This window comes from Mytilus edulis, chromosome 5 (assembly GCF_963676685.1).
Source record: "Mytilus edulis chromosome 5, xbMytEdul2.2, whole genome shotgun sequence".
NCBI lineage: Eukaryota > Metazoa > Mollusca > Bivalvia > Mytilida > Mytilidae > Mytilus > Mytilus edulis.
The window spans coordinates 56,969,013-56,995,107 of record NC_092348.1 but is presented as its reverse complement, the minus strand read 5'-3'; the positions used below and the strand labels follow the sequence as shown (position 1 = coordinate 56,995,107).

The following is a 26,095-nucleotide window of genomic DNA, read 5'->3' as shown; positions in this document are numbered from 1 at the left end:
TACGGCGTTCGTTACTTGTGGTATCAAGTGTCACCTTTGGCGAGAGTACCAAAATAGGATTCAGATATACAATCAAAAACAAAGATTGAATTTCAATTGTTCGCTTGTTCACTTAACAATTAAAATAAAAATTTGTAAAACTAAAAATAAAGATTTTGATAAATGTTTGTTGAAATTTAACCCATATGATTCAATATGGTCAGCTCGTACTGGACCGTACGAATATACTCATACGGTCCGACCGTACGCGTATGATGGCCACAGACCACAATTAATTCCTCTATCAGTTCTTTATAACGTTTTGCATCATTAAAAAAATTGCACCATGCAATTTTGTCAAATTTTGTGTGTGTGTAATTTTTAGTTCTAGTCCAAATATATATCCAAAATTCAGAAAGATTGAACCAATAACTTTTACAAATTTAGCCAATACACATCCGTACCCCTATTGACAAGTCAAGAGATGTTCCGAAAACTGTAAATATTACCTTTTTGCACTTGGCCTAATCACTTATTCCATATCAAAATCAGTTTAAATACAACATCCAAAAATTTATTTCACCTCTCTTCTTTCATTAGTATAAAAAAGCAATGAGACAACTCTCCACAAGCGATCAAATGACTTTGGAATTAACAACTATAGGTCTCCGTACGGCCTTCAACAATGAACAAAGCCATACCACATAGTCAGCTATAAAAGGCCCCGAAATGACACATGTAAGACTTATCAGTTGGACCTGAATCAAAACTGTTGAAAAGCCAAATCGAAAATATAAATGTAAAAAGTATTAAAACATATTTCGAATATTTCAACGTTTTATAAACAATAAGTTTTCAAAAAAAAATGGTCAATTGTCAATCACGTGATAGTTTAGCATAGCAACGTCACCGCTGTTTCGGAGTTGACTTGACGTTCATTGCGTTTTTTTTTACAATCAATAGCACACTACACTTCACAAGAAAGAGACAAGCCACTGGCGAATAGCATAATTATGATAGATCCATAACAATTCATTTCTTTATAAGATAGCAGAACATATATGACATTATTGACCTCTGGACGTTAGTAACAAACAATCAACCATATACAGAATAACTTAGTTTCCACTTCTGTATAGCACAAATTATGTGGATAGTTGTCTCATTGGCAATCATGCCACATATTCTTTTTTTATATGTACATGTACATCAAACAATATTGAAACAAACATTATTACAACTAACAATATGACAACAAAAGGATTTAAGATATTGTAATTACAGATATGGTTTTATATCTTATGAATCAGTTTAACAGTATGTCAAATTATATTTTAGTATTTTTCCCCATGTTCTAATTACCCTCCCCTTATAATAAGCCGTATATTTTATCAGCATTCAATACGAATATACGGGTATAAACACAACTTTCATTGAGTAAATATCTTTAAATACACGATAAACAACATAGTTTTCAATTAATTTTGTTAAAAATTTCACTCGCTCACTGAGCTTTTTGAATCTTTTCTGTTATTTGGTTTGTAATCTTGGTTCTTCTTCAGCATCTCTTTTACATGGCTTCTAAAACGGTCATCAGACACCCCATATATGAATGGATTAGATACATTGTTTATAAAAACTGCCCAAAGGAATATATAAAACGCCGTTCCTTCAGCTTTATTCATATGACATTCTAAATTGTCAACAAAATGTAATATCATGGCTAACGCATGGTGAATTTCGGAACTAATAGCAAAAATTAACGTAATTACAATAAATGTTAATGTCGTTTTTCTTGTCCTGACAGTTTTTGGTCCGGAAGATGACGAAAGCCGTAAACGTTGCATTGATTTCCTTTTGTGAGTATGGAGTTTTCGCATTATATTGAAATATAAAACTGTTATAAAAACAATCACAAAAGCTAAGCATATTTGAAGCTGAATATAGAACACTCTTCCATATGTCGCAAGAAACGGATCTTTTTCCATGAAACAAATTGTTTCGGTGACATTAAATAATCCAGTCGGTCTAGTTGTCGTTCCATATATGAACATTGATTGAATTGATATAATTGCTGCTACAATGTTAATAATAACACAGCTCCGTTTGGCAAAGAGTTTGGAAATCTGTCTTTTCATTGGTTGACATATTTTCCTGTACCTGTCAATCGCAATTAAGATGAGAAGAAAAGCAGATGCCGTGCTCGTATAATATCCAACAAAATGTCCGAATTTGCACAGAATGTTATCCGGAAAATGTTTCGGATACAACAAGTAAATAATTATAAATGGCATTAGGAAACAGCTGCTGATCTCGTCAAGTAACGCGAGACACAACACATAAGTCCGATAATTCGACCGAGCGAATTTAGTGAAGAAAATATACAATACAATAGCGTTTCCAAGGAAACCAGTTAGCATTAGAATAGACACAAAAACTAGTCCAGGAATATTTCGGGTCATTAAAATTTGGTTGATATCCTCAATTGTAGTTTCATTGGACCATTTTATTCTATAAAGCCAGTCCGGACACATGTGAATTGTCGAATTATCCATTTTCGTCAACGTTAAATTGTCGAAAACAAAACTTAATATTTGTTTTCTTAATTTTGTTTGTGTTATCAAATCTTATTTACATTTTCACATGACTTTTATATTCTCACATGTTAAGACATTTTTCGTGTTATTATATGTTATCATCCTACACAAAGTATGAAGTCGTCACATTTCCCCTCTTATTATATCCGTTTGGTTTCCCGAATTATGACGCCTGTATTTATATATAGATTTAAATACATCTTACGTAAACAGATTTATTAAGAAAAACATTTAGAAATGGGAAAAAGTCAATCTGGTGCAGCAAGAAACTATCAACACATGAATTGTTTCCTTACTCAACTTACAAATGTACTATAAATCATTTTACACAGTCATATGAATAGTCTTACACATTATTATGTATATATAATCTATTGATATAGACTAAGTATCTATGTAAATATGCACATGAATTTAAACTACAATCATGAAACAACATGAACAAGGATCTGCAATAAAATGAATATAAAGGTTCTAGCAAATACCAAGTACCAATTCAGGAATACGTATGGCAGTTGTTATCCATTCGTTTGATGTGTTTAACCTTTTGATTTTCCCATTTAAATATGGATTTTCCGTTTTGAATTTTCCTCAAAGTTCAGTTTTTTTGTGATTTTACTTTTTTAGTTAAGTCAAGTTTTCCACGAATGTCACATACGTATAGAGGTGCAGCATAATTTTTTTATATACACTAAGTACTGTCATTGAAATATCGCATGGATAAGAACAAGAATTTGAATTGTTTAACATTTGTCATTTCGTGTTCCTTTTATAGCAGACTATGCGGTATGGGTTTTTCTCATTAAAAAGGCGGCAGTAGGTATGAATATTAAAGAGTTAAAATAACATTAGATAGATTGAATTAAAAAAAAACCACAAACAATTGAAAAAAGGAGAGCGTTCATTCACCAAGCGCATGTGATCGGAAATTTATTGGGACATAACTAGAAAGATGTCGGGTATAACGTTTTTGCTTGATACTGTGAACTTTTTTAAGTTATCATATATTCAAGTTTGTTTCATGATCATTTTATTTCCAATACCAATGTATTTTTAGTCATGCATATCATACCCATAGCCAAAAGGGGGGGTCGGGGGTTTCGACCCCCCCCTTGAAATCAAATAAGCACTGTTAAGTCAATGTTTTGTTCAAATTGTGACTGTTAAAGTCGAGTTCATAAGTCCAACGAATCCCCCCTTGGAAATTCCTGGCTACGGGCCTGCATACAGTCTTGTATCAAGTCTATTTTCATTTGCCATGACCTTGACCTATTGATATCATAAAAAAGTAGTTCTCGCGTAGTATTTGTAACAATTTTCTGTAGAACCTATACTGTGTGAATATTTTTTATAAGACATTTTCTTTTAAAAATCATATTTGTCGTCATTGGGTGGAAATGTACTTAAAGGTCCACATATATATGTAAATGCAGAATTTAAAATATTAAGATTGATTTCAGTAAATATGAAACACGTGTTATACGATACACTATACGTGTACTGAAAATTTAAACGAATGATTCGAATGAGATTTTTATTAGAGGGTGGTTTTCGGTACATGTTTAAGAGTACATACAAAATGTAATAAAGTTCACAGCACTTACAAGTTTTTAGAGAGTATAATTTATACTTTGGTGCATTAAATTCTGTTGACTATGTATTTGTTTCTCTTTTTCTAATGTCTTAGTTTTGGTCTTTTCTCTTTATGTTTTTTTTCATTTATTGTCTTTAAACTTGAAATCTGTCATCTGGTTATTCCAATTTTTTTTCAAATTTTTCAAACATACTAACTATATTTCTATATCTAGACCAAGCTCTCAAAATTGTTTTGGCTCTTTCAGATTTATTGTTTGTTGCTTATCGTCCAGTGGCAAATTGTTCATGCAGATTAAGGTTGGGGCTCTCTCCGAAGAGCAGAATTCAATACGTAATGTCGAGATTTAGTATTCAGAATCATATGTACGTTTGTAACGTTTGTGATGCATCTTGGGTAATTTGGGCAAAGATGAAAAGCAACTGTGATTTCAAATAGAGCATAACTTGTGAAATACTTAATTTAATTCTGTATTTTGCAGTCTATGATGCCAACGTGAATAAATTCGTTGATTCTTACCAGCCAAACTGATCATCTTTTATGACCACTAAAAATTTATTATAAAGGCTGCCATTACTATAACTAATATACTAGACAGTTGTAAATATTTTCATTAAGTGATGTTTTTCTTCTTACTTTTAATGATTACACACACACACACACACACACACAGCTCTGTTTTACTGCAATGCTTAGCTTCGGTTACGACCACCGCAATTTTCTCAAAACTTAATTTTGGTCATAAGTTAAACATGTTAAACAAATATTTCAATCATTAAGGTTTTATTTACTCACTCATCATTAATGCTCTGGCATTTTAACATTCTGTAAAAAAGAGCTTTCTCCAGAAAGAGGGCTTATAATTATATTAGACTATAGCATTCGATTATTCTATCATGGGAATGCTCTCTTTGTCGTCATCTGTTGTAAGTATCAAATCTCCTGGATTATGTGATTCCTTAGTTTGGTATTTTGAGTAGTATGAGAAACCAGTATATGCAAATACAGCAGCCATCACTTGTGAGCCTCCGAGAAAATAAAAAGACGCGTCCCATGTTCCTGTCATGTCTTCTAACCAACCTGTAAATAAAAAGAAAAATAGTAGCGTAAATAATTTCGTTTTACAGAATTTAAAGAACTATGGGTAATCTTGGTATAAAAAATTAAAAAATAACGTCACATCAGTGGTTGCATTTCCTTTGTTTATGGCAGTTTAAATCAATCACAACTATTTGGTGTACGTTTTTGAAAAAAATGCAAAAAATGTCTGATTATGAAACGGCGAATTGCCAGTTTCCGCTTCTTGTTATCTATATCAAAAATATTTAACCGTAACCGGATACATGTGCCAAAGATACAATGTAAGCAAACGACAAACATATAACATGTATATTGCTACAGCGTGATATTCTTGACAGTTTTAAAAATAAGATTTTCTTATAACAGGAATTTTTTTCATACAAAACAATAAGACTTAAACACATTCGGAGGTAAAATTAAATAGGACGAAATGTACGTCAATCGCAAGTATAAATCCATGCACGTGCAACGGACCTAATACGTAGAACTTTAGGACAGCTGAATAATTTACATCTAATTGATTTGTATTCACCCAAAACGTAGAGATCCGATTATTAGAGTTTGTCTTCATTCATATTTAAAGGTTTCAACACTTTTTGCCACACAAAAATGGCAAAAGTTCAAACCATTTTTTATGTATTCTGTATATTTTAAAAGCATCGAAAAACACTTGACAGCCTTCAAATTGCACCGATGTTTTCGCTGTTTAGCATTAGTTGATATTAAGGGATGTCCTACAACAGATTACTAGGTTACCTGTCGAAAAATAACGTATTACGGAGGTAGAGTCGGTAATATGAAAATTGACTAGCTTCTCGAACGAGGCTCTTGCTCAGTTTTTTTAACATTATCTGGTAAAAAATATATCGCGCCACGGTCAACAATTAGCGTGCCTAGTCCTTTTGGACAATTAATTTTTCTAATTATATGGTAATTAACCCCTTTCCTAACCCATTGTATAAACACATTTAATCAACTTTAGGGTTGCCAGTGATCTCAGAAGACGATTGGATAAATTTGAGGGTCATAACCTTTAACAGCGAACTGAAGAAATAAAATATGCTACAGGTGACAACTTCGTGGAATGTCGAAGACACTTGATGGGGATTTTCGTTTAACAAAACATGAAAATTTATTCTAATCATTAGAGAAACAGTTTCTTACATAGTTACTCGTGGATTATCGGATTTATCCAATCTCGATAGTTTAATTATACATTTTCAAATTGATAATTAAACTATCTCGATTAGAAATATCCGATAATCCACTAGTATAAATGTAAGAATATATATATTTATCCAGAACATATCCCATTTATCATAGACTTCATGACCTTTGACACATTGTTGGTCCCATTGTAGGACGAAGAAAAGAATTCAGTCAATAAATCAATAGTATTTTTGAAATTGTTATATTTATAGAATATACTTTGTTGTAAATCTTTCTCTTACAGCAAAATACTAACGATTTAAAGGCACATTTTAAGCTACATATATTACACTTACCACTCAAAGGAAATCCAAGTAGGCAAAATGTGTCGTTTAATAAAAGTGACAGCGCAAAGGCAGGTGTCAGAACTTGTAAATTTGTTGCTGATATTATCATTAATGGAATCAACGTTACAACTGATCCCGGGACTAATCCGAAATATATACAGTAGAAATAGTTCATCCAAACGGCATCGAAAAACGGAAAAACAATACAAAATATGCCACTGATAATCATACTTCCGGTGAAAAGAATTTCCGGTTTTACGTATTTCTTGTCTATTATCAAACCAACAAGAATTCTACCAGTCAGCTCACCAACACCGGAAGTTGTTAATATTTTAACAATGTTTGAATTTTCAACACCTCGTGATCGTAAATGTGGTGGAATAATTACAAAATTCCCAACATATCCAAGAATCGCAAATGAAAAGGCAAATGCATAGAATATAAATGTTCGACTTTTAAGTATTGATTTAAAAATTTTAATGGAGTCAAAGAAACAACTCGTTGTTTTACCTAAAATACTGTCTGACGTTGTAAAGTTTTTAGAATTATGCACACTTGTGTTGTTTACTTTTAAAAATAATTCAGGCTGCTTGAATATAACACTGCCAACACAAAGATTTAGACAAAAACCACCAAGAACAATTAAACCTCCATGTAACCCGTATACATCAAATACAGTTCTGTACAAAACAGGAAGAACTATTGTAGAGACACCACTTGCAGCTCCCACTATACCGTTTGCCAAAGCTTTTTTCTTGTGGAAATAATAATTGACAATTGTTACTGATGGAGAGTAAACAAATCCAAAACCAATTCCTGGAAAATAAGCAAACTCTAATTATTAAAATAATCATCTTGATATTTGAGTTTCATTTCTGTTTGACAGTGAAACTTCTGCAAGCTTTTAAGTAACATACAATTTGTCTGGTATGCTAAACTGAATTGATGGTCATGTGTGACCTATAGTTGTTAATTTCTATATCATTTGGTCTCTTGTGGAGATTTTTTTTATTGACAATCACATGTACATCTTTTTTTTATTATTCATGAGATAAATCGGTCTGCTTAATACAATTAATCTTCCGACAAGACATGGATAGTGGCAAACTCCCAATCTATTACATGTACAATTAAAAGGCATTCTTATTATATTTTTAGTCACATATAGCGGTAAAGTGCATTGCTTATTGTATTATATTATCAAAGTCAATATACTCTTTAAATGTTCTTTACATTTTCAAATAGGAGCGATACATGTCTTTAATGAAGATAGTTTTCGTATATTAGCATATCACATGGGACTCCGAGGCTACATCCATTAATTATATAATCTGTCTTGACAGACTTCGTTTAGCTAATTTCACAACCTGCGAAAAATATATGAAGCAAATGAAAATGAAATGAATTGAATAAACAAAATATCAAAACAGAATGGTGCTTGAACCGTGGACAAGGCCAATAGCTTTGAATGATACTGAGGTTATAAGAATGTATTTGGTAGGAACATAAATCAATCCTGATAAAAGGTTACCGATGGATTCATTCAAAGTTCTTTCTAAAACAGATCGCGACATTATTCAAAAATATGTCATGTATTGAATATCGCTTGTACGATCGGATACACGTATTTATTTAGAGGCCAGCAAAGAACCACCCCGAATGCGGGATTTTTCTCGCTTCGTTGAAGACCCATTGGTGACCTTCTGCTGTCTTCTGCACTCTGGTCAGGTTGTTGTCTCTTTGACATATTCCCCATTTTCATTCTATTTTTTTGTTTACCTTTATGGTTATACGGATACGTTTAACCTTACGTTAAAGGAACGATCTTGCTAATGGACGGGAAAGCTCAAGATAAACAAATTGTACATTTTAGCTAATCTTTTCGGTATGAAGAGCATGACATTAATAATTTCACTGAAACAAAAGGATAATTTGTTTTGTCATCTGTTAGAATGGAATAATGTTACGGATAAGATGAAATGAAATTCACAAAACTTGTATAAAATGTGTTAATTCACTTCGATGAACTTCTTCAGTGCTGCTCCGGTATTTCTCTCGTGTTTGTAAAAAGGAATTTGACGTCGGCTGCATATATTTGAAATATTCTGTTCAATATATTCATTACTTGTCTCCATGTCTTTATTTTGAGAGCTGAAATTGAATAATTGAGGCGATGAATTTGAACCCACATACAAATACCCTTCCGGAGCATTTGATATTCCTGCTGGAAGAATTTGTATTGTTTAAAGCTGCATTTCAATATGTTTCTGCTTGTATGTGTGTACAAATTATAGACTATATTTAGTATGGATCAGTGGGACAGCACATAACAAACATCATAAATTAATTGGAAATTATATCCAATTCTTTTTAGATCTTTAATCATATGATATGTTGTCCACCTCAGCCATTATATCATTTCATATACCTGCAATTATACCGTATGTAAGGTATAACATATCAGGATTTGTTGTAAAACCACTGAGGGTTATCCCTAAACCAACAATAATACTACCAGTAAAGGTGACGACTCTGAACGAATACGTCGTACTCAGAAGTCCGGCCAGTGGACCTGGAACAGAAAAAAAAAGTTATGAAAATGTAAAATCTTATATTGAAACGGTCTTGAAAATATTATGTTTACGAGAACGAATGCTTTCAATGTAATTAAATATAGATCTATGATTTCGTTAGTCGAGTAAGTCAATGTCAATCCATGGTGAAAACCACGGGAGGGGGAGGGGGTATCACTACATATATGAAGGTATGAACAGATGTACCACTGGAATGGGTCTTTTTTTTTAATACATCAAGTATATCAATTTTATTTTGAAATCAAGTCAAGATGTAAAAAAAATTAATATCTGATAACTGAGGAATATATGAATGGGTTATTATTTTGCCATGAAATATTTTTATGGGTCAGGATTTCACAAGACTACAATATATGAATGGGGGATGTTTTTGAAATCCCAGCTGCACATCTGTACCAAAAACACATGTTGAGAGCCCCCGTCGTGAAAACAATATAAATAATTGAAGATGCACTGACAAGGTACTATAAACTTATCATTTTGTCATATGAATAAATATACACTATTTACTGATTGATTATCTAAGAATTTACATCATTGTTTTCAATTTTCAACGTATGCATGTGTATGTGTGTGTGTGTTTTTTTTTGTTTTGAACTATTCTACATTAACTTACTGACAGCTGCCATAATGAATATCTGTAGACTGTTTATGAATGCAGTTCTTCCTGCTGCGCTGTCATATGTTTCTAGTAGCTCTGAATAAAGCATTCCGAACAGCTTCATTACGCCGACTGAGATGAAATAATTAATACTCGATCCTGCAATAAAAATATTTGCCACTTTGATATGAGAATAATGAAAAGTGGGGCAATGTAAATTATTAATAAGGCGACTATCAATCAAAATTCGAAGAAAAGCATATAATTTGGATGACTTGATAGTATTCAGATGTTATAATGTTGATGACGTGTGTGCTCGCAACGTTGTGCTCTTTGCATTTCGTATTCATTTGTGGTGTAAATTAATGTTATTATAAAGCAACAATCTGGGTCACATAAATTCGACAATCAAAAACCAAATTTAATCAATCAAAAATAATTTCTAAATGTGTATAAGACAGTAATTTAAGTAGTCTTACAGGGACCAGTATTTATATAATATAGTATTTCATTGCATCTAAGAAATTTGAAATAGGGCTTCAAACTTCTTGAAATCAGCGAACATCTGCAAAAAAACGGTCATAATAGTCTTATATGGTAACACGTCATCAATGTTTAGATACGATCCACATGATCTGATTATAACCCTGCTTTGACAAAGATAAAGACATTTCAAACATTGATTGCTGTTATTGAAAGTATTGTATGTACACTGGATTCAGTTCAAAACCATTTTCATTATTTAGTCTGTTGCAAAAATTGCTTAAATCATAATTGAATCCATATATAGTCTTCAATCATTTCAATTAAATATAATACATGTAATGATGTATGCAAAAACAATAGATATTTTCAAACAATAGATTAACGCCAACATTTTTACACTTGCTTGAAGCAAACTTAGTGTGACCAAATCTGAGGTTTAAAAGCAATATTTATGTTAACAAAATAAATGTTTCGAAACTATGACAGAAATAGAAAAATACTACAGTAAAAAAAAGGCCAAAAGTGCAACCACTTACAATGTAATGTCAAAGATAAACGTGAAAACAATTAAGGTATTAAAAATGACAAAAGAAGACATTCTTCGTGTTGTGCATTTAAAATTGTATTTCAGTCACAATCAATAACTACTTTATTTGATCAAAAATGTAACAAGCTAGTTTGGAATACTCACACACTTATTCAAGAATAAAACAAAGAATGGTCTACGAATATTCAAGACTTATGTGGTACATTACTGTGATGTGCATTATATTTGCCACTGGATATTAAACATCTATTTACCCTTTCCATTCTTACAAGATTTTCAATTACTTTTCAAACTTATTAGAGGCTTCCGTGACCGAGATGTCTAGATATCCCAAATGCATGTATTTGTTTTTGATGTTATATTTGTTGTTCTTATAGGATTTGGTCTAGTGCTTAGTCCGTTTCTGTGTGTGTGTGTGTGTGTGTGTGTGTGTGTTACATTTTGGTGTTGTGTCGTTGTTCTACTCTTATATTTGATGTGTTTCCCTCGGTTTTAGTTTGTTACCCCGATTTTGCTTTTTGTCCATAGATTTATGAGTTTTGAACAGCGGTATACTACTGTTGCCTTTATTTAATAGTTCATCTGCTGTATCATTAGACTGTTAACATTGGGACAAGTCTGAACTAGCGTTTGTTTATATGAATGCCCATTGATCTATGATCTGTGTCTTTGACTCTCAAGTAATCATTTTCCCGCTTAGTGTGGATCTTGTATGCCTAGCCCTTTCTAACCGTGTTTTACAATTTGTTCTATGATTGTTTTATGATACGACACATCCAGGATAGGAACAGACTTGTTCACAGACTTGTTTGGCGATATTTGTTAACATTGCCATATAAGCGGGAGGGTTAGTTCGCCTTATTACCAGGTACAACCCACATGTCTTTCCTAAAATGTCGACGTCCTGTTTAAAGTCATGGCAGTTGTAATTTGAATAGTAACTTTCCATTTATGATGGCGTTTGTTTTTGTTGCACTTCCGTGTTTCTGTTGATCCGTTGTTTTCGTCTTCTAGTCGATGTGTTCCTCTCAATTTAAGTGTGTTATACGGATTTGATTTTTCTCTCAATCGAATTATGACGTTTGAAGAGCGGTATACTACTGTTGCCTTTATCTAACCAGCTACATTGAATATGCTTGTGTCTGTCACAAGAAAGGAGCCCAATAGTGTGCTATTTGTAGTTGTTTGTCGTCTGTTATAGCTGTGTATCCCTAAATGTCATAAACTTTATGAAGACTGTACGTTGAGAAGTAGTTTTGTCTATCCTTATCCTCTTGTCTTTCATTTATTTTATAAGACGGGAAAAGTGCCATTGCCTCAAATTGTCTAAATGCAGTAAGACTTTCTAAAGATGTTTTGGAGTGATAAATTTGGAATCAAATATTAATTGTGTCTTTTTTGCTGTCATTAAAATGATACCTTGTAACTGTTTTTGTCCATTCATTTGATGTGTTTTAGCAGTTGATTTTGCAATTTGATTAAGAACTTTCCGTTTGGAATTTGCCTTGGGGTTCAGTATTTATGTGATTTTACTTTTACTTATGAGTTTCTGTACTATCTTATCTTTGTTTGGTTTAATTGCCACAAATCTTTCGCTGATAAACGATAACAATTATTTATCGCTATTTTGTGCATTTTTCCTTTGATCTTTTTTTTGTGATAATTTTCATATCATGCTTCTCGCTTGAGATGGAAAAATTATCGCTAGAAACTAAGGAGGCCACGTGGCGTTGCTAACGAAATTGACATGAAATTGACAACGTCGTCATAGGTAAAATAGCGATAAACAGATTATCATTGGTCATCTCAACTCGATTGCTTTTCTCACTTTCGCTGTACCAGCTCAAGCGAGAAAATCAATCTCGTTGAGATGATCAACGATAATCTATAAATATCAATTAAATAACAATATAAATATATATACTGCTTACAAGAAACAAGTTAGCGAGTTATATATCTGAATTTTGAGTAGATTGTCTTTTGTTGGATTGTGTATCATTGATAATCATACCACATATCTTTATATATATATTTCATAAGTATATATCTATAGGGCAACAGTAGTGTACCGCTGTTCAATTAGATACACTTATCTATATTATTAAACGAGAAGACCTCATTTTGTGTGTCGCTTCTCTTCTTTCCAGAATAAATTAATCAACACGCCTCTGTGTCCTATAGGTACAGTGCATAGTCACATTTGTCATCCATTCATATGATTATTCAGATTGAGTTGTTTTAGGAGAAAAACGAGAAAAAAGGTATCCGGATATTGTCCCGTCATTGGACGAAATTTTAAGTCAGATTGGACTTCCGGTTTGCGTTTTTCTGTATACTTTGAACATACATAATTTCATACTACGAATAAAGTGTATTTTCAGAATTTTATCTGCTATCATTTTTAAGTTTACTATCCACGGCGGTCACATAGTTTATTAAATAGAGAGGGTCTGTATACTATATCAATGATCACCATGGATCGATTAGTAAACTTATAATTAAAAGAAAATACGCTTTATTTATATAGTAATGAATGTCTATAATATACAGATAAGCGCTAAAATTATTCATGTGAAGTTTTGATACCCTTTCTGAAATTCTCCAGTCATTAAATCTTTTATAAAATTCATTGATTACAAAAAAAAAGAAGATGTGATAGGATTGCCATGTTGAGACAACTCTCCACAAGAGACCAAAATTACACAGAAATTAACAACTATAGGTCACCGTACGGCCTTCAACAAAGAGCAAAGCCCATACCACATACTCAGCTTCAAAAGGCTCCGAAATGACAATGTAAAACAATGCAAACTAGAAAACTAGCGGCCTTATTTATGTACAAAAAATGAACGAAAAACAAATATGTAACACATAAACAAACGACAACCACTGAATAACAGGCTCCTTACTTAAATGTTCATAACATACTAAATGAATGTTCATATTGAAATTGATAGAAAACCAAAAATTGGGAACTTTGGGAAAAAACATTTTCCTGTCCACAATGACCTATGACTTATGATACTTTTGCTGAAATTCTCCAGTCATTCTGTATGTTACAAAATTCTTCCAACACCACTTCACATACTTTAAACTACGCACTGAATGCCTGCGATTTCGCGGGTGTGTTCTAGTATACAGTTATAATAACGTACCGATCAAAATCATCCATGAATATCCACTATCTTTCTTGTCTGTCATGATTTTCTGTTGTATTAAAACTCCTTTGTTTTACAACTAGCATCCATTTTTACCGTAAGTAATACCTACATACAATTTAAATCATGTACAGTGTATCTACATGTATGGTTATCTGATTGAGAAGTGTGCCACAGAATTCATTACTTAATTACTTATGCAAGGACTAACATCGTAAATGGTCCTACATCCATGTGATTCATGACACAACAAATAATGTTCCATAAATTAAGTATATCAGATATCATTAATCGTCTATTGTATAATCTATCGAATACGCTTATTTAAGAAAGTATGTATTTAAGTGGTAGTAGACTGTATGAGTTAGTACTAATCATTTTGGTAAAATTAAACGTTTATAATTAAAGTAACTATCAGTTATTATTTGGTTTTCGTCGTAAGGTTCATTTTGGTCATTTAAGCTCGTCACGGAAGATATCATAATAATAGAAAAACTAATAAGTTCAGTGTAGAGAGTTGAATATAAACAAATCTTGATAAACTTGATAACCCATGCTTAAAGTGTGGAAATCGGATTCATTAAACTAAACTTCATGACAAAACAAAGCTTAAAAACTAATGACTTTTTTTTTACCACAGATGACGAGAGTTAAAATATAATTGAAACAATAATCTCCCAAGGACATCTAATTCATACTTTTTAAAAGTGTACAATTCATTACAGTTTTGTATCCTGGTATTAATATTGCCTGATCTTTTTAAATGACATTGTATTATGATTTTAAAAAAATAAATGATTGCAAACTTAGTATAAAAACTTTGGCGCATTACCTTCAAGCATCCCAATGACAACTATCGATTTTCTGGTAAATGATCATTCCTAATCGGATGGTTTAAAAAAAAAATCATTCCATTGAATGTCAAATTTCAACACTTATCAGTTAATTTTTAATGCTCTTATCATTAGATTGTCTCTGCATATTGTTGACGATAGTATAAAACTACAAAAACATATTGTGCTCTCGTGTCTAATCTTTCAAAACACAATTGCATGCTTTTATCGATATTGATTTCTATTTCATAGATTTTGAAATCCATCTTGCACTCGGGTACTGAAAGGTTATAGGTATTTAATTCCTTTTCTAAAAAGTAAAACGCTAAAGCTTGATTATATCGTTTCGATTTTCGTTTTAGAATAGATTGTCATAGCAGCATTTGGCCAATCCTCACGGAATTTTAGTTCTTTTACGCTCTACATCTCTGTAATTTCTTTCGTCTTTTAACTTTTTGATTTGAGCGTCATTGATGATTCTTTTGTAAACAATAAATCGAGTTCAGCGTACACAATTAAAATTAAGTTTGGTATCTTTGATAAAAAAATTATTATCTTTTACGTCACTTTATTCTGTAACGTCCAGTTTTTCTTCTTCCTCTCTATTGAATGTGTATTTGTGTATTAACGTACTTATAAAAATCTGGGCTTTGATCAAACGTATTTTCGTCCTTTTAAATATTAAAATATGCTGAGTACAAAACCCCCTTTTTGTATTGTATTTTGATTACTTAAGAGTAGTATTTGAAAGGATATTTGTGGTTAACAATTTTGACGAATTATTTGCTTGAAACTTGCAATTAAATTCTTTTAGCCTATTTTTTTAAAATATTGGTACCCTTTAAGTAAAAATACCTGATCTCTTCAATAGGGATTAAGTTTAACTGTTCGAACCCTTTTAACAAACATCCTAATACAACTCCTTCTGTATTGTTTAGTATCACACTTTTACATTCACGTCAATCATAACCTTGAAACATCCAAATGGTAACTATTGAATGCTGGCATAAGATTTTTGCTAATCGGAATTAATTTTGTTTTTCATGGACCTTTTGAATATTATCAGTTTTCAATTTAATTTTAATGCTCTTATTTGATTATTATGTCGGAATGGACACAACTGATTGTTGACAATAGTCTTATACATTTATTTTTTTATGGTCGACTCATTCAAACGATAATTACATGCACTAAGAAAAATTGGTTGTCACATATTCTAAAATCTATCGTATGAAAGACGTTAATTCCTTTAAATGTCAAAAGTTCACTGTCAGTTGTTAAGATTTTAGATATTGATTTGCACATGTTAAATTTAATAGTTTGAGATGGTATAACTCAATTATTAATGGAAAACTATTTTTGACGGGTTTTAAAAAGTTTTCTGCTCATTTTTATCTCGCTCAAAAGATTACAAAAAAAGGTTAAACACACAACGTACGATAATAATAATAACAGAAAAGTAAAGGAATATACTGAAATATCAAATACAGGTCAAAGGAAATAGAAACTATGTTTTATTTTCTTGAACACTAGCTATTAAGTTACTGTTAGTAAGGTCAGGATGCTTAACATGTTGATATTACATCATGTCTTTCTATAAGCTGATTACGATAGATATACACCCAAGAAGGTTTCAAACAACAAAATGCCCCTTCGCTATGAATCATTATTAACAATAAAATTATAACCCGTATCAATAATTTTATTGACAAAAAAAAAAAAAAAAAAAGGGATTTCAAGAACGAACAATTTCGAAAGTTTTAAGCTGTATACTTCATATGATGATAATCAATAGACAAGTTTAAATAATAGTTCATATAAATTTTGACAAAGACGATCATTCTGCCATATAAATCTGCCTAATAAAAAATGAAGGAAAGTTTCATCCAAATTATTTCACACGTATATGTTTACTTGATGTTAAAATTTTATAATGTAGCTAAACTTGTTAAAATCAGTCTAAATTTACAATAAAAACACTTTTATGCAATTAGACCCAACTGAGAAAAGTCAATTATGAAATACTGGTTAAACATCGCCATTGTACAACTATCGGGCAGGCATTTATAAAGAAATTGGTGGGCTAAATCTTGTTGGTAGCTAACTGATCCTCCCACTTTTATGACAGTTGTTCTAGTTCGCTATATAATACAGAGCTTGGTATATATGGGTCAACAAGTGGTCTGACTAAGTGAAACAAAAACGTATTGCATAAATTGTTTTCGAAATCTCGAGTACAACTGTATATGTTTGTCAGTGTGCAGTTACATTTTCCGATATATTCGTCGCTAATTTCAAAATATGTAGCAGTACAAAATAAGTCTTCATATTATGTTCATTTGTTTCAGATATTTTGTAATCAGTCAAACTTGGTGCGATACACATCTTAATGTTAATCTTAGCCTCTGCAGTGTCCGTTCAACCTATTGTAAGGCTTTACAGGCAGAGCAAGTGGGCACTTAAACTAACGCAATCGAATCAACATTAATTAAGTCATGTCAATCAAGTTATGTTCATGTAAAACATGGCAATACCTTAGACGAATCACGATTCAGAAATGACCAGAATGAATCTTAGGAAAGACCTGTTGAACTCTAAACGCTCGATGAAAATACTTTGTGGTATCGTAAAAACCAAATGCTGAAAGTTTTTTGAAAGCGATTATTGTTCAACCGTTATAATTGAATTTTTCAATTTCAATTCATGGAACAGCAGGTAAATTTATCCTTTTTTCAAATGTTTTAGTTTTATAATAATGTGATTGTAATTATTAAAGAAAATGTTATCACAGGACACGAATGCCTCTGATTAAGCTTTTCAACAAAAATTTGTTGGATGTACGGACGTAAATACCGGGCGACAGAAAGACCGAAGTATGGACGGACAAGGCTAACACTTAATGCCTCATACGGAGAGACATATAAATATGGTTGCAGTTTTTAGAGACAATTTTGATCATAGTAATGATCTCAGATATTCTTATTGTCTTTTTACATCAATTTGTAAAAGATAGTTCTACATGCTAGTGTATGTAGCTTTTAACACCTTATTGAAGATACAAATCATACTGCTTCAAAATGCGCCTTTGAACAACTAACGTCTCTTCTGTGATGACAGGGGCCAAAATAACTGAAAATCAAAAACCTAGTACATGCATTAACGACGTCTAAACTTTTGAACTTGAAAGGGTACCCGATAATCTATAAGTGATTAAGAACACAAGCGTCCTTAACAACCAAACTACTATCCTAAGGCTAAATGCATACTCAAATAATATCTATATATATATAATGAAATAAAGACATTTATAGATATATAACATTTTAAAATCAGTAATTATATATGTTTATTTTTAAATCAGTAATTATATATGTTTATTTATAACGTTAAATTATGTTTATCTAGCGGAATACCACAATGGGTATTTATATTGTACAAATAAAGACAGTAAATATATATAAAAAAAAGATGATGTGGTTTGATTGCCAATGAGACAAAACTCTCCACAACAGACCAAATGACACAGAAACTAACAACTGTAGGTCGCCGTACGGCCTTAAATAATGAGCAAAACCCATACTGCATAGTCAGCTATAAAAGGCTCCGAAATGAAAATGTAAAACAATTCAAACGAGAACGCTCATTTCCGTAAGTAATGTGCGAATACCTGTAAACATTTGACACGTTAGTTGTAGGTAAGTCATAAGTAAACAGACTATTAGTGTCAACAGGAACTTGTGAGTTCAAACTGAGGTATTGTAAGATCATCATGTAACAAATAATGTTGACTTAATTAAAAAAAATGTATGGGCAGTTTTTACAATTCGTTAAATTTCAGAACACATAACACTATGGAAGTATAATATTTGAAATGTTGATGTTTGTTTGTCTGTTGTCTGCTCTATGGTCAGGTTGTTGTCTCTTTGACACATTCCCAATTTCCATTCTCAATGTTATTATTGTCATATATCGTTTCAAGAAGTATCTTTAAATGCCCAGAATCTATACTTGTAAACAAGAAGACCTCATTTTGTGTGTCGCTTCTCTTCCTTCCGCAATAAATTAATCAGTATGCCTCTGTGTCCTATAGGTACCATGCATTATCGCATTTGTCATCCATTCTTATGATTATTCGGTTCGGGTTAGTTTGGGAGAAAAACGAATAGAAGGCCTCCAGGATATTGTTTCCGTCATTGAAAGGAATTTTAAGTCAGACAAGACTTCAGGTTTGCGTTTTTCTGTATCCTTTGAACATAAAGTGTATTTGCTATCTGCTATAATTTTCAGGTTTACTATCCAAGGCGGTCACAGAGTTTATCAAATACAGAGGGTCTATATTATATATCAATGACCTCCATAGATCGATAAGTAAACTGAGAATTGATAGTAAAAAGCATATTCACTTTACTTATAGTAATTAATGTTCATTATATACATAAACGCTAACATTACTGAAATTAATAGAAAACCCCAAAAATTGAAATTTTGGAAAAAAAGGAGGAGCCGAGCTAGAAAACAATTGTCCCTAAGTACCTATGACTTTTGATACCTTTTCTGAAATTCTCCAGTCATAAAATCTTCAAAAATTCATCGGGTCACCAATTATATTAAATCGAGAGGGTCTATATAATATATCAATGACCGCCGTGAATTGATGAGTAAACTGAGAATAGATAGTAAGAAGCAAACACACTTTATTGATATTAATGAATTTTCATAATATACTAAATATATGTTCATGTTGAAATTAATAGAAAACACAAAATTGGGAATTTTGGGAAAAAAAGGAGAAGGGGCTGAAACACAATTGTCCTGTTTTAAAGTACCTATGACTATTGATACATTTCCTGAAATTCTCCAATCATTAAATCTTTTACAAAAAAATCATCCTACAACACTTTACATACTTTCAATCACGCTCTGAATGCTTGCGATTTCGCGGGTGTGTTCTAGTGAAAATAAAACTAAAAGTCTATGATAATATTGTTCCAAGTGTCTCAAAATGAAAATGCATGTATCTATCTTTTTGATAATAACACTATATGCGATACTGTTTTCAAAACTGTCATAATATTGTAACAAGGAGGAACAGATATTTATATAATTAATTGGTATTTTTTCGTATTTTATTGAATAATAGATTGATGTAATTATGTACTTAATGTAGGCGATCATAATTCTTTTATTAAAAGCATGCATGTTTTACTGTTTATTTTATATCCTGTTTAAAATGTTTGGTTTATCTTGTGGTAAAACTAGTGAATCTGAATATGTGAGAAAATAGAAAATAAACCCAAAATAAGTTAAAAGCTTTTATTTTATTTCATGCAGGTTAAAAGAATCGAATTCGATGAATCAGTTTAATCTGTTTTCGTAGTATCTGATTTATTTTAAACGCCTTAACATTCTTATCTATATCTATATGCATACAATTAAATAATATTGATTGGGTTTTTAGGTTTTTCCTACAGCAGAGATTACAAATTATTTCCAATATCCATTACTTCAACGGCCTACTAGGATATTATTATTTTTTATTTGTGCAAGATTAATGCAATCATGTTGGAGGGTTGTCATATTAGAAATGGACTTATATTATTTACATATTTGCAGTACGAAATATTCGGTGAGTGAAAACTATTAAAAATATCTTAAAACATTGCTTTAACTGTAGTAAAAAAATAAGACACACAAGTCTTTGCTTCTGTCTTAACTTAATTTTCATTTTTATCAATTCAATTACTAGTATTGTAAGTATAAAAGAGTCATATTTACATGCATTCATTTGCAAGTTCAACTATTCGATTAAATGGAAATGTACCATTTACAATGCATTTCTGAATTCCGTTCATCAGGAACGCACCAAATAATTAGTTTACCAACAGACCCTAAGAGAAAGTAATTATTCTTTTCTGTTAAATTTTTTAACCAAAATCTACGTAAAATTGAATGGACCGTAATTTGGCAAGTTGTTGTGGCGACTAATAATCCAACTGCAACGTATGGTTCAATTTATATATCTGGATTTCCCTAATCTAACACACAGAGAGACCCGTTAGATTCAAATCATATCATGGAAAAATGCAAAAAAAGAAGCAGCAGCCAACAAACCATTGCATGGAAAGCAAATCATCCCCCTCCCCCAAAAAAAACCCAACCGACAAAAAACAAACAAAAGCATCTATGTTCTTCAGTATCTTCAGTGAAGTGTATCAAATATTTGCTGGCCATAGGCTACCAAATTAACAGCATTTTTTGGAAGGAATAAAAACACGACCAAAACAATCGAAAGGCAACAACGCCTACCGCGATAAATTGTCAATCTTGGCATCTATGATGAGTTTATTTACAACCACGGGGTCGATGCTATTGCCGGCGGAGTTTTAATACCCCAAGGTTTTCACCAGCCCAGTAGTCAGCACTACTGTGCTGATATGAATAATCATTTATAGGGTCATATTTATATATTAACTGTTTACAAAACTTTTTAATTTTTGAAATACTATGGCTTTTCTACCTCAGGAATAGATTACCTTAGCTGTATTTTGCAAAACTTTAAGGAATTTTGGTCATCAATGCTCTTGAACTACGTACTTTATTTTGACTTTTTAACTTTTGTGGATTCGAGTGTCACTGATGAGTCTTTTGTAGACGAAACGCGCGTTTGGCGTATATATAAAATTTAGTCCTGGTATCTATGATGAGTTTGTTTACATGTATAGCTAATCTAAAGGTAAAATAAAACTCATCTAGCTATGACTTCTTTATATTTCCCTAGCAGGAGTTCAGACTTTGCTATATATAAGTGGTCCTTTTGTCTATATAGCTAGCCGATTCAATATACTACAATTGCAAATTCAATTTCTTTTTTAATTATTCATTAATTTATCGATATATAATTAATTTCTATGAACATTTATCACCAGAAATTAGTTCAGTTATATATAACAAATATGCCAGTGAATTGATTGCAAAAACAAAATACTGGAAAGCTCTTGATAATAAAGCTAGACACAATTATCTAAGAAACAATTATCTCGTGTCGTGCTATACGCTCGTTTTAACAAGGTCACATTATATTTGGACATATTTTAAAATGAGGTGTTAGCAAGGGTTTAAATGTTAAATGGCCTTATCATGTTAAATGAGCATATACCATGACGCGAAAGAATTAGTTCGATTCTAATAGGAAAATTCAGAAAACGTACGGATCGAAACGGATCTAATTGTAATGAAGCACAATATTACAGATACTCAACGTTTCTAGACCCATAAAAGTACTGACTAACGTTTGGAAAGATGTTAGTAAATAGCTCCTCCACTAGATGATTTGATTTTGATTCTGGCGTTGTTTAAAACATCGCCTGCGTATGTCGATTGTAAACACACACATAACCATCATAATCATCCAATATTTTATTGCAATTCAAAGGTGATTTTCTGCACGAAGCAAAGTGGAAGAAGAGCGATATATATGAACAAGTGTTTAATTTTTTAAAAACATGTACGACATACTAACATGATATATAATCGGAGTTTTGGGTTGTGGAATACTTAACAAAAAATTTGTAACCTGAATGTTATATATCAGACACCTCCATGGTAAAATTGAAATGAATAACACCAAAGGGATATTGAAACATAACATAGAAACTTAAAAACTGAGAAACATGAACCCAACCAAACAAAAGTGAATAATCTCAAAATCTGATGATTTATAAACAGTTTTAGTGGATACGCACCTTTGGCCAATGGTGATTAACCATGACAGTAGCACACCAAAGATTTTATTCTACTTGTTTTCTGTTTAAATTATCTTATAATATCTCATTTTATGTTTCACATATCATCTATTCGTCATTTCGAGCGCTTGAAGTTCTCATAATATATTCATATATATAAATAAAGTGATAATAGGTTTTTTTCTATTTTAGGGGGTGAAATTTCTTACAGCAGTCCTAACAGCCAACGATATATTCTATTGTCTAGTTTGAACATAACTTACATGAATGGACTTATCAACTTTAAAGTACAGTCTTGTAATGATGTCCATTTTGCTCTTATTTCTGGACAAACTGAATATGATCCTTTATACGAAATAGTGATCGGTGGATGGGGTAATTCAAAATCAGTTGTAAGAACAAGCAAGCAAGGATCTCCTGTAGCTCAAACGTATGGGTCATATCTAAATTGCAACGAGTTGGTGGAATTTTGGATATCTTGGAGTAATATAACTATTACATTAGGAACCGGCGTGAAGACTTTTAATAATACTGGATTTCTTACTTGGTCCCTTCAAAGTGGTTTATTATCAATTCTGGACTCTGGTTTTTATACTGCTTTTGGATCAACAGGGGAGTGGATATTTTATACACAAGGTATATTGTATATTGTAGATAACAGTAGCTGAACAATATTACCGATACTAACCGCTTAAAGTCTGCTTAACCTAAAACATTAGAAAATGGGGTATGATTGCCAGTGGGACAACTTTCCACCAATAGACTAAATAACGTAGGACCTTTAACAAGTATTAATATCCATATCGCATAATAAGATATAAAAAAAACCGATAGAAAATTGTAAAACATACGGCCAGAATTATGTATAGAAAAATGAACGAAAAATAAATATACAGCAACAAACCCAAACAGTTGCTGGCTCCTGGCTTGGGAAAGGCACATACAGTGGTGGAGTAAGACATATTTGGGCACCAAACATTCCTTCTTCCAATTATGGCAAAATAATAAGAAATAAAATAAAGTCTCTGATGTAAAATTTGTAATTATTTAACATCTCCATATTTATTTTATAATGAAAGAACATAGCCATTCGACTCACAAAATGGGCGTACCGCCGAAAGAACAAAAGTTCTTAATTCATAATTGAACAACATATATTTAACTGTGGTCGAGATGACTCTCTTTCCTTACACCAGTCTATCAAATTATCGAACGACACAGAGTCAGGAGATGTATTTTCTGCGTTTAGACATTAATGGTTCAAGCAAAACACACGCAGTAATCTGATTCGCATGTCTAACCTAGGTTCATTTGAATATTTATGAAAATAATATGACGTTCTAGGTGTTGCAATGTCGGCTTAAGTGAGGGCACAAGTCCATCCAATTTCAGGCAATATATCCCCCTGAATTTTAAAACAAGCCATTTTAATGTACTTTCCACCAAACATAACGATAAACTTATCGTCTCCGTACAAATTTGGCCATTCATACTGAATTTACTTACCCAAAACCAAAAGTGGTTGATCTGCAGCTATAATTGATGTTTGGCCGAGATTTTTGAAAGTTTAACCACTTTTTTTCACCTTTTCATCGTAAGATTGATCAATTCAACTGAATGGGCATGTTTTCGAACAGTGGCTTCATAGAAGTTACAGTTACTTGAATAAAAGAGTATAATTTTAAGAGGAATGAAATGACGACCAAGATATGTTTACGAAATTCAAATCCTTTTCTGTTATATGAACTATGATTTACATCAGTGTGCCCTGGCAGAGGATGCAAATCGCTCTGTATGTCTATAAATAGTTTGCGCATGCGCAAAATTGATAAACGCATTTGTTTCATAACCTTAAATAATTTATCAAACCAATTCATAATATCATTAAAAATCCAAAAGCACCAAGTAAATAGTAAATAGTTCAAATTTTTATGCGTGAGTTTTGTTACATTTTTGCGCATGCGCAAACCATGAAGAGTAAAATATGTATTTCTATTAAATACGCCAAATGCAAGTAATGTCGCCACCAAACCATATTATATTTTTCACTAAAAGAAGGTCAAGGAACAAGTTTTGTAGAAAAATAAGTATTTTTGAACTCGAAAAAATAGCCATTTTTGAAAAAGGGTATGGTCATCTTGAAAAAAGGATTTTTTGAAATGGCCATCAGTTTTTTCTGAAAAAGTATAATATAATAACGATGCTTTGTGCTAATTTTCATGCTTGTATCATCATTTGCACAATTCCCTCGATTTTTATTGCTAATATCTTCCACTATAAGTATTTCCAACGAAAGCGTTGACCTTATTTCCTGACAGAAAGCAGATGTGTATGATTGTCAAAGAGACAATTATTCACCAAAGTTCAAATCAAGTGGATGTAAGCAATGTATCACGTGTTTTCAAAACACAATTTGTGAATTTATTTCAGAAACAACCACAGAAGCAATAGAGATAACGACTACATCGTCATGTATGTGTCCATGTGTACACAATATAAGTCATATTGACTCGTCAAATCTTACCAAGGAAGAATTGATGATCATTTTACACGACGAATTACAATTGTTAAAGAATACACTTCGAATAGAAAAGAAGTTTTCCTCCAAATATTTGAGGAGACTTACTTCGGCACCAGATAATAGAACATCATCAAAATCCATGGGATCAATTGCAGTCTGTATAATATTAATACCAATAATTTTGTCTATTATATCGGATATAATAAAACTGTATGCCTATTTAAAACGAAAGAAATTCAAACTGCTTAAAAGAAGATGACATTAATATTGTGTTTTTGATGCAATTGATTTATAAACTTTTAATAAGAACATTGTGAATGGTAACAGTTTGTCAAGGCTATGCAATAACGAAACGTACACTATCTGTGATAACTATTTTGTAGATCCCCAACCCTTTTGATGTTTATTTTCTAAGGATATAAGAAATGCATTTTGGCATAAGAAGAAAAATACCATGTGCATTGATTTGTTTAAATTAATTTATTCATTTGTACATTTGAAACATTTTGAATAAAAATATAATGTATTTTAATATAGAAAGAACTGTCTACATGAATGTGTGTTTGTTTCTTTGACCATTTGATTTCCCTCCAAAATACCAAAGGTAGCACCAAATTTCAGAAGACGAGGAGACATCTGTCAAAAATTCATAAACATGACCTTCGTACATCCCCAAAAGAAAAAATAGAGAAAACAGACATGGTTGATAACATGGTATAGCAATATTAGTAAATCGTTTTGTTTTATATATACTATTATAGCTCTTGAACGCTTCTATATGGTTATCAAATATTTTGGCCTCGAGCAGCAATGAAAATATTACTTGTCTAAATGTGCATTCGGTGCAGTAAATTTGGAGCGCTTAAT

At 31.7% G+C, this 26,095-nt stretch overlaps 3 protein-coding genes across 3 annotated transcripts; 1 reads left to right on the top strand and 2 right to left on the bottom strand.

Annotated features, from left to right (window-relative positions):
• Positions 1-1,240: 1,240 nt before the first annotated feature.
• Positions 1,241-2,737, bottom strand: LOC139524014 (kappa-type opioid receptor-like). The gene has a single exon (XM_071318533.1). It carries the CDS (start codon positions 2,532-2,534, stop codon positions 1,476-1,478), a length of 1,059 nt encoding a protein of 352 aa, XP_071174634.1. The 5' UTR covers positions 2,535-2,737; the 3' UTR covers positions 1,241-1,475.
• A 1,998-nt stretch (positions 2,738-4,735) lies between these two features.
• Positions 4,736-14,270, bottom strand: LOC139524012 (monocarboxylate transporter 12-like). The gene is made up of 5 exons (XM_071318532.1): positions 14,130-14,270; positions 9,957-10,100; positions 9,175-9,318; positions 6,756-7,562; positions 4,736-5,250 (listed from the first exon to the last, which is right to left on the bottom strand). The coding sequence occupies exons 1-5, from the start codon at positions 14,173-14,175 to the stop codon at positions 5,057-5,059; spliced, it is 1,335 nt and encodes a 444-aa protein (XP_071174633.1). The 5' UTR covers positions 14,176-14,270; the 3' UTR covers positions 4,736-5,056.
• A 6,184-nt stretch (positions 14,271-20,454) lies between these two features.
• On the top strand, positions 20,455-25,722 carry LOC139522456 (C3 and PZP-like alpha-2-macroglobulin domain-containing protein 8). Its single transcript, XM_071315959.1, has 3 exons — positions 20,455-20,591; positions 22,900-23,343; positions 25,138-25,722. Exons 1-3 carry the CDS (start codon positions 20,525-20,527, stop codon positions 25,485-25,487), a joined length of 861 nt encoding a protein of 286 aa, XP_071172060.1. The 5' UTR covers positions 20,455-20,524; the 3' UTR covers positions 25,488-25,722.
• The last annotated feature ends 373 nt before the right edge of the window (positions 25,723-26,095 follow it).